General features: G+C 45.2%; 1 protein-coding gene across 3 annotated transcripts in view; it reads right to left on the bottom strand.

The window, feature by feature from the left end:
• Positions 1-5,686: 5,686 nt before the first annotated feature.
• The window catches only part of PNPLA5 (patatin like phospholipase domain containing 5), a 19,681-nt gene continuing 12,573 nt past the window's right edge, over positions 5,687-12,794 (bottom strand). Inside the window, exons 7-10 of one of the 3 annotated variants that reach the window (XM_027854307.1) lie at positions 9,311-9,443; positions 7,915-8,031; positions 7,268-7,333; positions 5,687-6,146 (exon numbers count right to left, since the gene is read on the bottom strand). In XM_027854307.1, the coding sequence (XP_027710108.1) occupies positions 7,285-7,333; positions 7,915-8,031; positions 9,311-9,443 (299 nt within the window). In that variant the 3' untranslated portion in view covers positions 5,687-6,146; positions 7,268-7,284. The remainder of the gene's footprint in view (positions 6,147-7,267; positions 7,334-7,914; positions 8,032-9,310; positions 9,444-12,794) is intronic. The other 2 variants (XM_027854308.1, XM_027854306.1) reach the window with 2 other exon arrangements.

Genomic DNA, 12,794 nt, shown 5'->3' with positions numbered 1-12,794 from the left:
AAAGGTTCAACAAAGTTCAGGGACACCTATTACTTCCCAAGGAAGCCTATCCAACTTTTGGACAGTCCTTTCTCATATTGTATCTCAAGGGATCCACATTCTTTCCCATCCCAGTGATCCTGAACCCCTAGGGACTAATATATAAACACCATTTCGCCATCGAAGACTTAATTTTCCCTCAGGTTTATCTGCTACACTCCTACTGCCTTCCCAATATCCCACTCTAAAAGTACTCACTATCTCCACTGTGGCCTCTGGAATGCATGTTGCATAATTAACAAACTTGCTTTAATCTTTCTTTCTTATTCCTTCAGTCTTCTAGACAACATGGAGGTATGGATCTCTCCGATGACCCTGCTTCCCTTGGCATCTTCTGTAGTACTGGCTACACTTTGTCTCATACCACCACTGACTCGAAAGTCAGACTACTCCTTCCCCCCACCCCCACCATTGCTTCCCCCCCTCAATCACTTTCACTAAACCATATTTCCTCCACTGACATTTCATGTTATCTAAATTTATCACCCAATCCAGATCCTAGTGACTGTTACTATAGACCTCTAGGCCTATATAGGACCTTCCTTTCTCAATGAAATCACTGTTCAGTAGTGAGCAGGTATGGAGGAAGGGAAGGAAAAAAATGGAGAAATCATGAATAAATGAAGTTATTGAATAATCAAAAGCATTAGATGAATGAATTAATGAGTAAATATTCTCCCTTTCCTCCAAATAACCCCTGTGACCTTGGGTTCCCATAAAAGAAGCCAGGACAGAGCAGAGAGCTCACCCACCAAGCCCCTTGTCCTCTACCTCTGTCGGGAGGAGTGCTGATTGCATGGGAAATCCAATGTGTTAGATTTGGTTTTTATGTGCTAACTAGCTCGGCTGAATGTTTCCAGCTTCTCTTCCTGGCCACAGTCTGTGACTCAATTCCCATTCATCTATGAGGGGGTGGTGAGGACTAGGCAGGAGGACCTGAGGAAAACAGTGCATGAAAAGGAATAGAATGTAAAAACTGGATTCCTGGGGGTGGGGGTAGAAGAGGGTGCCTGTCACATCCCTATGATTAATGAGGATTTGGGTCTTTCTTGCAGTGACCTAAGACAGAGGGAGGGGAAGCATGTGGAAACGGGAACCAGAGGGAATGCTTGGTCCTTGCACTGGGCACTGGATTGGGTATCAGGAGACCTAGATTCTAGGCCTTCTTCACCCCCAACTTTGCTGATTCCCCTAAACTGTCTGGACTTTGCCACCAAGCCCCAGTGAGGATATGTGGCCTCTACTTAACCCCTGACCTTTCAGCTCTCTCTTTTGTATTGTCTTCCCCCAAGAAGCTTCTTAAGGGCATGGGCTGTCACTGTCCCCAGTAGTTAGCACAGGGCCTGCTGGCACTTGGTAGGTATAAAATCCATGCTTTTCTGCTCTGCTGCCTGTTTCACCCAAGGCAAACTGTCTCTTCTGTCTAGGCATTAGTTGCTTCTATAATATGAGAAGATCAGACTATATAATCTCTAAGAGCCATCCCAGCTGGCATTCTCTGTTCTAAGGCCCCTTGCAGATCTTACATTCCATGTTCTAAGGCTTCTCCTAAATCTGACATCTTTTGTCTTAAGAGCCCTCCCTATTCTGATAGTTTCTGTTCTACAGTCCTTCCCAGCTCTGACATACTCTGACATTCTGTTCTAAGCCCCCTCCCAACTCCAAGATGCCTTGTTCTAAGGCCCCTCCCAGCTCTGACATTTTTTATTCTAACTTAGGCCTATTTTGTGAGTATGAGGTCATACTTCAGAGTTATTCATTATCATTTACATTTCTTGGATTATTATGGAGATTGAACAGTTTTTCAACTAGGTACTTGAAATTTGTTTTTCCCCTTTCAAAAAATTATGGTTCATATCCTTTAAGCATTTAGCCATTATGAATGTTTTCTTGAATTATATGATTCCTTTGTATATTTTAAAGGCCAAGTTTTTATCTATAATAAAATAAAATGTTTCCCAATTTGTGATTTTTTCTATTCATCTTAATTGCATTGCTTTCTGATGCATAAATAAATAAATAGCTACATCTGTATTGTTCCCCATAGTTTCTTAGAGGCATTCTGGAATAGCAGAATCTACATTAGCCTAGGAGCCAGAACACCATCTATCACTTAGTAGGTGTGACCTTGAGCAAGTCAATAAACCTGTATGGGCTGCAATTTCCTCATCTGTAAAATGAATATAGTAATAACAGTACAATTCTCCTCTTAGGGCTATTGTGAGGGTCAAATGAGATGATGTTTATAAGATAGCCCATATGTATTGGCTATTATTATAATTCTATTTCTTCAATAAATAGAAATTTCTTTTCCATCCACAGTAGAGATAAAGACATTATTATCTTTTTTCTAACTTTGGTTACATTCAAATGGAATTCATTGCGGCCCATGGTTATGATGCCCTGATAGCACGTTGATGCTATCTATCAGTGCACGTAGTTCTAACAAGGTTCTACAGATGAGCCACAAGCCAGGTCCAGAAGTGAAGAGGAAGAGTCAAGTTCACTTGATCCACCAGAAAAATTGCTCAGAGCTACCCAAGCTGCCTCATGTTACCAAATCCAGACCTTGAGGGTGAGATCTCTAGGGGCAAGGAGTCCAGAAACTCTTGGAAGAAGTGACCTGGTTTGGTAGGACATTCTCACTCTAATGAAACCAGAAGAAATCTTTATCTCATGGATACTTTCTTCAGGAAAAGAGTCAGGAGGCACTAGATATGCCAAGGACCAAACACACATACACACACAAGAATGAAATTAACTGTAATCTAACAGACAGAAAGCCATTGGCTAATTAGCTGATTAAGAAATCAATTACTAATTAGAAAAACAAAAATGAGAAGCAATCTTTGATACATCAATGGACCTGTGATTTCACTGATAAGGACACATTTATTCAAGCCCATCCATGCCTGCCCATCCTGTACAAGTCTTATAGCCTCACATCCCAGACAGTCCGTCCTGCTTGCTAGAGGTCTCTCTCTACATCTTCTGACTGTGAAACACATGGGCTCCCCATCGGTTATCCTTCATTCTTACTCCATGGCCAGCCTATCCTTTCTCTCAGCTGTACCTTTCCCTAATGGCATCCTCTCCAACATTTCTACTATGCAGTTCTTTGTAATGTATTGCTGCTTGCTAACGCCCACCACACACCTCTCCATTTATCTTTGGCTGGCTTTCAACTTCAGTTCTTGAGAGTGATATCAGGGCTACTAGGTGGTGCAATGGATAGAGCACTGGCCCTGAAGTCAGGAGGACCTAAGTTCAAATCCTGTCTCAGACCAAACATTTGACACTTACTAGCTGTGTGACCCTTGGCAAGTCACTTAACCCCAATTGCCTAAAAAAGAGAGGGGGGGGGGAGAGAGGTATCCCATAACTCATAGCCCTAGAGCAAAGCCCCAGTCACTCCAGCCTAGTTATAGCTCTAATGGTATTCCATGATAGCGTGGTGAAAAAAAAAGCATTGACTCTAGAGCCACCCCTCTGGGCCTCGGTTTCCTCATCTGTAAAATGAGGGGCTTGAACTAGATAGCTTCTAAAGTCCCTTCCACTGATTGACATAGGGATTCTATGATTCAAAGTCATACAGCATCAGTGGTGTAAAGATAGACTTTTGTTTCAGGAAGAAGTTTGGAGTCATTAAAAGGACTATGAGATCTCCCAAAGATAATCCTTCCTTCCCTCCTCCTCCCTAGTTGAAATCTAGGAGGCCTAGCTCACTATCCATTTACAGTGTCTGTCCAAGATATACATAATCATATCATGAGCCAACTCTACATGCTGACCATCTGACCGCAAATGACAGTCTGGACAACAAACGTCTTTCATCCACTTGATTTTTTTCCAGTGTGGATCATCAAGCCAAATTCTTTTGAGTGTTAATAGATCTCATTCTAGGGTCTCTCAGCAGAGGACTCTTGGGCTTGTTTTTGCTCCTATCAACATTTTGTTATCTGTGAACAGAACATCTGAAGAATTTAGTCCATCTTCCACCTGGGTGGTGCTAGACCTCCTCCATGATGGTACCAAGCATTTCAGTGAACCTATATATCACAGTTTTGCAATGCACTTGATAGCAATCATCTGAGGCACAAGTAATGTTATCTCTGTTGTTAGGTCTTTCAATGAGTCTTGTCCAACTTGCACATATGCCCAGGAGCTGCCTTGTTGAGAGGAGGTCGTTTGTGGTGGCATTCACTTTACTGAGAGTGACGATTGTCTCGTCACTAATCTGAGCCCAAGGGAACCTGGGATGCTCTCAACCTTTCAGGCAATTTGTGATGATAAAGATGGGCTTCTACAGATAAAGATGTGTTTCTACAGAACAGTTTGCAAAGCCTGCCTGTTGCCTTCTAATGTGCTCCTCAAGGAAGGCTTCAATGCCTGTGCAGATTATTCTCATGAAAGGGATGCAAAGAAAGTCTTCCATAAGTTCTGAAGGGAAAAATTTTCCCTAACTGGGAGAAATCACGGAAGGTTTCAGGGAGGAAATAACAGCTGAATTGTGGGGTTTTTTTAATTAATTTATTTTTAGTTTTCAACATTCACTTCCACATGATTTTGAGTTCCAAATTTTCTCCCCATCTCTCCCCTCCCACCACCCTGAGATGGCATGCATTCTAAATACCCCTTCCCCCAATCTACCCTCCTTTCTATTACCCTCCCTTCTCTTATCCCCTTCCCCTTCCATTTTCCTATAGGACAGGATAGATTTCTATACCCCCTTGCCTATATATCTTATTTACCAGTTGCATGTAAAAACAATTTTTAACATTCATTTTTAAAATTTTGAGTTCCAAATTCTCTCCCTTTCTTCCTCCTTACCCACCCTTATTGAGAAGGCAAGCAATTCAATATAGGTTATACATGTGTAGTCATGCAAAATACTTCCATAATCATCATGTTGTGAAAGGCTAATTATATTTCCCTCCATCCTATCCCACCCCCCCATTTATTCTGTTCTCTCCTTTGACCCTGTCCCTCCTCAAAAGTGTTTGCTTCTGATTACCCCCTCTCCCAATCTTCCCTCCCTTCCATCATCCTTCCACTCTCTTATCCCCTTTCCCCCTATTTTCCTGTAGGGTAAGATAGATTTCCATACCAAATTGAGTGTGTATGTTATTCCCTCCTTAAGCCAAATCTGATGAGAGTAAGGTTCACTTATTCCCTTTTACCTCCCTCCTCTTCCCCTCCAGTGTAAAAGCTTTTTCTTGCCTCTTTTATGTGAAATAATTTACCCCATTCCACCTCTCCCTTTCTCCTTCTCCCAGTACATTCCTCTCTTTCACTCCTTAATTTTATTTTTTAGATATCATCCCTTCATATTCAACTCATGAGTTGAGTTTTAAAGAACAAAAGGCAGGGGCTGGCACACTAAGCATAGGAAACAGTGTTAATAAAGACAGGTAGTTGGGAAAGCACAGGACACATCTGGAGAAATGTTCATTTTGCCTGGATTGTGTAGGGCCTGGCTACTCATCACATAAGATAAGGCTAGAAAGATTGGGTCCATTCCAACAGTAGAGGGTGTTGAATGTCAGGCAAAGAGGATTGAAATTTACCATGTAGGCTAAGACGATCTAGAAATGTGAGCAGAAGTGTGACATGAACAGGGAACGATAGGGCGTCAAAACAAGATCGATTCATCAACCAATCTACACATGTTTATTAAGCACTTCCTATGTGCCAGGCACCAGATCAGGTCCATTTTAGCCTCCAAGTACTATGGAACTCTAACTAGGGCAAACATAGGCCCAGAAAGTCCAATGAACAGAAGGCATACTCCAGAGCATCTCACAATAAGAGAACTGTTCCCAGTGCCCAGACAGACAGCACCCCCAGGAGCCAGGGCTGGCTGACAGGCACTCCCCACTCTGGGTGACCTCTGGCCAAGGCTGGAGGAGCTGATGAGAAAAGAAGGACGATGACTCCAAAGGCCCCGTCACCATGTCAGCCAGCTCATTCCCGCAGTGGTTAGGGAGGCAAGGACAATCTCTGCCAAGGAAATGTTCATCGTGGGGTGGTAAGGGTTCCACAAGCCTGTCAGGGGAGAGAGAGGCTGCATTGAGCCAGAAGAACCAGAGGAAGAGAGATTCTGAAATCTGGAAAGAAAGGAAGGACCCAGGCCCATCAGATTCACAGTGTTTGAAGGGACCCCAGAGAGCATCCAGTCCAACCCAAACCCATGCAGAAATCACCTTTGAAGCATTCCTCTTTTGAGCGCATCACCTCCCAAGGCAGTCTACTCAAGCTTTGGATAGCTCTGATTGTTAGGAAGTTTGCCTTTGCACTGAGCCAAATTCTGCCTCTCAGTGACTTCCTCTCCCTCCTCACCCCCCACCCCCCACCATCATTGCCTCCCAGTCTGCCTTGTGGGAATAAGTCAAACCTTCCACAGGAAAGCCCTTCAGACACTGGAAGACTGTCCAGTGACCCTCCTAAACCTTCTCTCCTTGGGGTTACGCCCAAGCCAGCTTCTAGCTGGGAGGCATTTTTTGTCATCTTCCATTATCTGAAGGGCTATCATGGAGGTAAGTGTGATTAAAAGGGTGGTAGAAGGGAGCCCTGGACACAAAGTCAGACAAGCAGGGTTGGTGTCCTTATAATTAGTTGTTAGCACTTGTGTAATGTGTTAAGGTTTGCAAATATTATCTTATTTCTTCCTCACAACACCTCTAGGAGGTAGGTGTCCATTCTCCCCATTTTACAGATCAGGAAACTGAGGCACAGAGTTGTTAAGTGTCTGCCCAGGGCCACAAAGCTAATAAGTGTTTAAAGCAAGATTTGAACTCAGGTTTTCCTGACTCCAAGGCCAGAATGATAACCACTGAACCACGCAGCTACTTTATTCACTGTGACCTTGGGCAAGTCTCTTACCATTCCAGCGCTTCAGTTTCCTCATTGGCAAAATGAGGAAATGACCTCCTTTCAAGCTCTGGTTTTTCTGGGCCATAGAAGACAGAATTTAGATCAAAGACTGGAAATTAAGGGGAGGCAGATTTGGGGGTCCATCTAAAGAAAAATTTCCTAGAAATCAAGGCTGTTTTAAAGTAGAAGGGTCTGCCTAGAGAGGTGGTGTGAACTTCCTTCCCATCAGCCGAGGTCCCTGAACAGAGGCTGGTGACTTCTTGCTTAGTACCTATCAGTCGATCAATTATAAGCATTTATTAAACACCTACTATGTGCCAGACATAACTTCTGTTTAGGTTGAGGGTTTGATTACCTGGTCTCTGAGGTGTCTTACAGCTCTGCGTGGATGAACTTGCACTTCAAGTCCCCTCTTGGCTCCCTGGGGAGAAGGAAGATAGTTTGGGGAGGTGGGGAGGTGTTTTGGGGGCCCTTGGCATCAAGGGGTGGTGGCACCAGTAACAAACTCAGCCAATGTCCTAACAATGGAATTCCCAGAATGCACCAGTAGTGCTGGGCAGATGAGAATGAGGAGGGGAAGGAAATTTGAAATCATGTCCCCCACGAAAAAATCTGAAGGGAGTAAGATTTTGTGGTATAATGTGGAGGAAAGGGCAATGGATTTTGAATAAGAGAAGCTGCTATTGACTTTTTGTATGAGCAATAGCAGGACACTTCCCTCTCAGGGCCTCAGTTTACTCCTTTGTAAACTGACAGTGTATGACAAGATGTCAGCTCCAGATCCCCACAGAGATGAGAGAGATAGAGCAGAAGGTGGGAAGATGGCAAGAGCCAAGAGAAAAGTGAGCACTGCTTTGTTTTGTTTTCCATCAGGGCGGCCTGAGCGCATTTAGAGAGGGACGGGAAGGACTCCCTAGGGAGATGGTGCTGACTCTCCATCACACCTTGGTCTGGCGGACTCTGCCTCCCCCCCACCTCCCTCCACACCGCTCACCCGCTTACCAAGCTGATCCCAGAAGTCTGTGTTTCACTTCAGACAAGACAAAAGTGCCAAACTTCTTGAGTTCATAATGCATCCACCGCATATCTTCCGGGGCCTCTGGAATCCAGCTTATGAACCTGCAAAAGATGGCAAGGAAAGGACTGGGAGTGAGCAGCAAGGAGAGGCAGCAGTGGGTAAAACACCAAGTCTGGAATCAGAAAGAACTGAGTTCAAATCCTGCTTCAGACACTTATGAGCTGTGTGTCCTTGGGCAAGTCACTCAACCCCTCTCAGCCTGTTTTTTCCTATGGAAAATGGGGGGGGGGGTAGATATAATGCCATAAGAGGTCCCTTCCACCTTTAAATTTATGATGCTGGGAACTAAAGGAAAAAATGGTATTTGGGCCAGGATTACAACAAAGGGGATGTTGGTAGATCTGAGCTCAGGGCTGTGAGAAAGGAGCTCCCATCAAACACCTTAGGGAGGCTAGGAAGACAGAATGCTGAATCAAGGTTAAAGGAATGAGGGGTTTGTAGCCTGAAGAAGAGGAGGGAGGAATAGAGCCAGGAGAAGGCTCAGAATGACAGTGAAGTGCATATTGATCTGTGAATTCTGTGAACAACACAGCCCACCTCCCCAGAGCTTACAATGGCATGAAAGCCTTCAGGAGAACAAGTAAAGTCAGCTCCCTTCTCTGGCCTCAGTGCTCTCATTTGTAAAAAGTGATGCTTGGACAAGAACTGAAAGGTCCCTCCCAGCTCTGCCATTCCCTGTTCTAAGCTCCCTTCTGATGCTAATTCTGTGTTCTATATCCTAACGTTCTATGTTCGAGGGTCACTTCAAATCATGCTCTGTTTTACAGTGTCATAATGTCCCTTTCTGGTTAGAATTTCTAGACTTTCTTGACACTTTGACCTCCCTCAGCCCCAACCAGCTGATCCTCAGCACTGGGTTTTCAGCATCCATTTTCTACTGCCCACTACTCCACTGTGGAGACTCCTTAGAGAAAGCCACCAAACCCAAGCTGCCTTGACCTACTGCCAAGGTATGGTGCCCAATCTCTGCTAGGCTCTCCCTGTAGCCCAATGTCTTCCATCCTTCTCCTCTTATAATCCTTAAAATGTGACCAAAATAGGAATAGTAGTAGTAGCAGTAGTAGTAGTAGTAGTAGTAGCAGTAGTTAGTAGTACTAGTAGTACTACTAGTAGTAGTACTAGTAGTAGTAGTAGTTAGTAGTACTAGTAGTACTAGTAGTACTAGTAGTACTAGTAGCAGTAGTAGTAGTAGTAGTAGTAGTAGTAGTAGTAGTAGTAGTTAGTATTACCCATGTCCGTAAAGTTTAAACTTATTCATTATAAAGCAGTGTCCAGACCCCTCCTCACTGAGTCTCTCACCAGGGACAAGATCTCACTCACCTCTTAGTCTTAAAGTACACATACTCCAAAGGCAGTGTGCAGGGCAGGAGTGTGTAGGTCAGCACTTGGCCAGGTATCGATCGGGAAAATCGGGCAAAGAATCCACTGGGTTTTTCACATGACTTCAGCAAAGCTACAACACATGGAGGCATTTGATTGAGAAGCCTAGAACCTCAAAGCCGGGACAAATCTATAAAGCAGGGAAGGTCACGACTGGGAGGAACACTGGATAGAACACCAAATGTCAGGACTAGAACAGTATCGGAGATGAGCTAGTTTAACCCGCTCATTTTCCTGTAGCTGAGAGAGAAGGGACTTGTTCAGGACAGTCACTCAGCTTGATAATAAGTGAGCAGACTTGGGGCTGAAACTCTAGCCCAATGATCATTCAATACAAAACCACTCCACTCATGAGTGCCCAAGCACACAGCCATTTTTAGATTGTCCACAGACTGGGCTCCTCCCCATACTCTTCCCAGTCTTTAAAGGAGTCTAAAAAAACAAGCCATGGGGTTGGAGCTCCTTGTCATCCAACAGACCCATTTCTCAGGGCTCAACAGAGCTCGGCACTTCCAATGCCTCAGTCACTGCTTAGGAGCTGCACACCAGGCACTAGTCTAGTTAGGTCCCCCTAGTGGCCACCAGGCCCTACTTTGCCTGCTCCCTGAACCCCTATTTTGAATAAAGATGTTTGCCCAATTCTCTAGAAGTTAAAGGTTTACAAAGCGCTTTATTCACAAACACCTTAGGAGGAGGGAAATACAGGGACAGTTATCAACCTCCATTTTACAAATAAGGAAATTGAGACCCAGAGAGGTCAATGACTTGCCCAAGGTTACACCACCAGTTAAATTTCAGAATCAAGACTCAGAATGAGATCTTTGGATCCCAAGACGTGCCCTGCCAGCCTTGATGAACAAGTCAGGTAACTATTCTGAGCCTCCATTGTCTTTTCTGTAAAACAGCAATAATAACACCTATGGTGCCTACCTAGACACAGTATCCCAGATTTCATACTAACAGGGACCTTCAGGGACCATCCCATCCAACCCATTCATTCTACAGAGGCCCAGGGCAGTGAAGTCACTTATTCAAGGTCACAAAGGTAGCAAGTGAGAGAGCTGAGATTCCAACCCAGGTCCACTGATTCTAAATCCAGGACTCCTTCCACTGTATTATGGGGCCTCCAAAAAAAGCATAAATATCAGCTGTGATTATCATGGAGAGCGAAGCTCTGATGATAATGATAATTATTACTGTTCCTTGGGAAGGCTTTGCAGCTGTAAGGGGTACCCCTCTCACAAGGGTCCTCTCCTCCCTGACCCCTTTGACTTTGACTATGATCTTCAAGAGTCTCTGTGACTAAAAAACAGATCTCCCAGCACATGGTGAGCCTCGACAGCTAAGCTTAGCCAGACTGCATCCTCAGACAGCTAGCCCACTGTGCATCACTGGGCTGGCTCTGGAAACTCCCCTAACCTGGTAAGGAGAAGCTGCCAATGTGAGAGCGCAGGTGGCAAAGCTCTAGAGAGCCCAGGGCCCCCTCTACCACCAGCTATTTTTTTTAAGGCAACTGGGGTTAAGTGACTTGCCCAGGGTCACACAGCTAGTAAGTGTGTCAAGTGCTTGGTCTGAGGCTGGATTTAAACTCAGGTCCTCCTGACTTCAGGGCCGATGCTCCATCCACTGCGCCACCTAGCTGCCCCTACGGTCAGCTATTATCAATAGGAATGTGATAAATTAGTATAAACATAACAAGAAGTGTGAGATAAGAATCTGAGGAGAGATGCAAGACAAAGGCTCTGGGTGTCCCTCTAAAAGAAAAAGCAAATGAGTTCAGTGAGGACAGAGGGAGGGCAGCTGGTCGATTTTATCAAAGAGATGACGTCTGAACCAGCATCCAAAGGACACAGATTTCAGCAGGTGGCCAACAGACGGAGTGATCAGAGGATCCTGGTCATCGAGCTGGAAAGGCCTAGAATCCAAACCCCTCTCTTAACAAATGAAGGAACTAAGCCCATTGACCCAAAGTCAAACAGCCAGGAAGCTGTCTGAGGCCGAGAGGCAATGGAGAGAAACCTGAATAAACCCCACCTCTGACACCAAAGGCTGTGTGGCCCTTGGCAAATCCCCTGATCTCTCAGTGCTGTCCCAGCTAACTCTCTTATGACAGAACAAGAGCCATGGGTAGAAGAATTTTTTGTTATTCTCTGCCATTGAAATCACAGGTCTAGTTCCCCCCCCCCCCCCCCCCCAAAAAAACCATGTGGCAGGAAAAAACTCTCAAAAAAAATGAAAAAAAGAGATTTTGCAAAAAAAAACACACACAAAGCAGGCAAAAGGGGGAGATACAGGAATATCGTGGCGGGACCAGGTTATGGAAATCCTGTTCTGGTGGGGTAAGGGTTTCAAGTTCATCCTCCGTCCACAGAGAGTCATTGAAGATTTTTGAGCTAGGGGGTAACACGAGCAAGCCTGTGTGTTAGGATAGCTCCTTGGGCAGCATATACTGGATGGACCGGAGAAGAGAGAGGCTGTCGATACGAAGATGAATTAGTAGGCTCATGTAATGATTCTGATAAGAAGTGATGAGGCCAGATCCCCAGTGCTGTCAGTAGGAGTGGAGAACAGGGAACAAATGTGGGAGAGGTTTGGAAAGTAGAATCAATGACGAGGAAGGAGGGCAGTGTGAGGAGGACACTTTCAGCCCCAGTGAGAAGGAACAGGGCACGCTCGATCACGTTGAGGTGGCCCTGAGCCCTCCAGGGGAAGACGTCCAGTGGTGTTGGATCCCAGGGTCTCTCATGAGCCAGAGACAATACCCAAGGACAGAAGTCCCGTTTAGGAAGCAGGGGAGAGAGGGAGACCGAGCAGGAGTGGTTAGAAACGTAGGGGGAAAGCCTGGAGAGAAGAGTGTTTCAGGGGGAAGAAAAGCGCCTGGCAGGGAAAGATCCTATCTACCTCTGTGACCCCATGCCACCCTGCACAGGCACAGAGCCTTGAACCCAGAAGAGGTCCCCAAAACTCCTCGCAGTCCGGATTATTTCATTCCTTGTACTTCTGTTTCCCAGAGCCATCTCAGTGCCTGGGGTAGACACTACATGTTCATTGTTGACGTTCAGTCATTTCAGTCCTGTCCGACTTTTCACAGACACATTTGGGGTTTTCTCAGCAAAGATACAGGAGTGGTTTGCCATTTCCTTCTCCAGCTCATTTTATAGATGAGGAAATTGAGACCAACAGGGTGAAGCGACTTGCCCAGGACCACATAGCTAGCAAGTGTCTGAAACCAGATTTGAACTCAGATAAATGAGTCTTGCTGACTCCAGGTTAGTGCTCTCTCTACCGCGCCACTTATCTGCCCCCTATATTGATTTATTGACGCATTCCTGCTGGCTGGCTGGCTGACTGCTGGCTGGCTGGCTGGCTGGCTGGCTGGATGGATGGATGGATGGATGGATGGATGGATGGATGGATGGATGGA

Source organism: Vombatus ursinus, unplaced genomic scaffold (genome assembly GCF_900497805.2).
Source record: "Vombatus ursinus unplaced genomic scaffold, bare-nosed wombat genome assembly UNPS02010394.1, whole genome shotgun sequence".
Classification (NCBI taxonomy): Eukaryota; Metazoa; Chordata; class Mammalia; order Diprotodontia; family Vombatidae; genus Vombatus; species Vombatus ursinus.
This window is presented reverse-complemented; position numbering and strand designations above follow the sequence as displayed.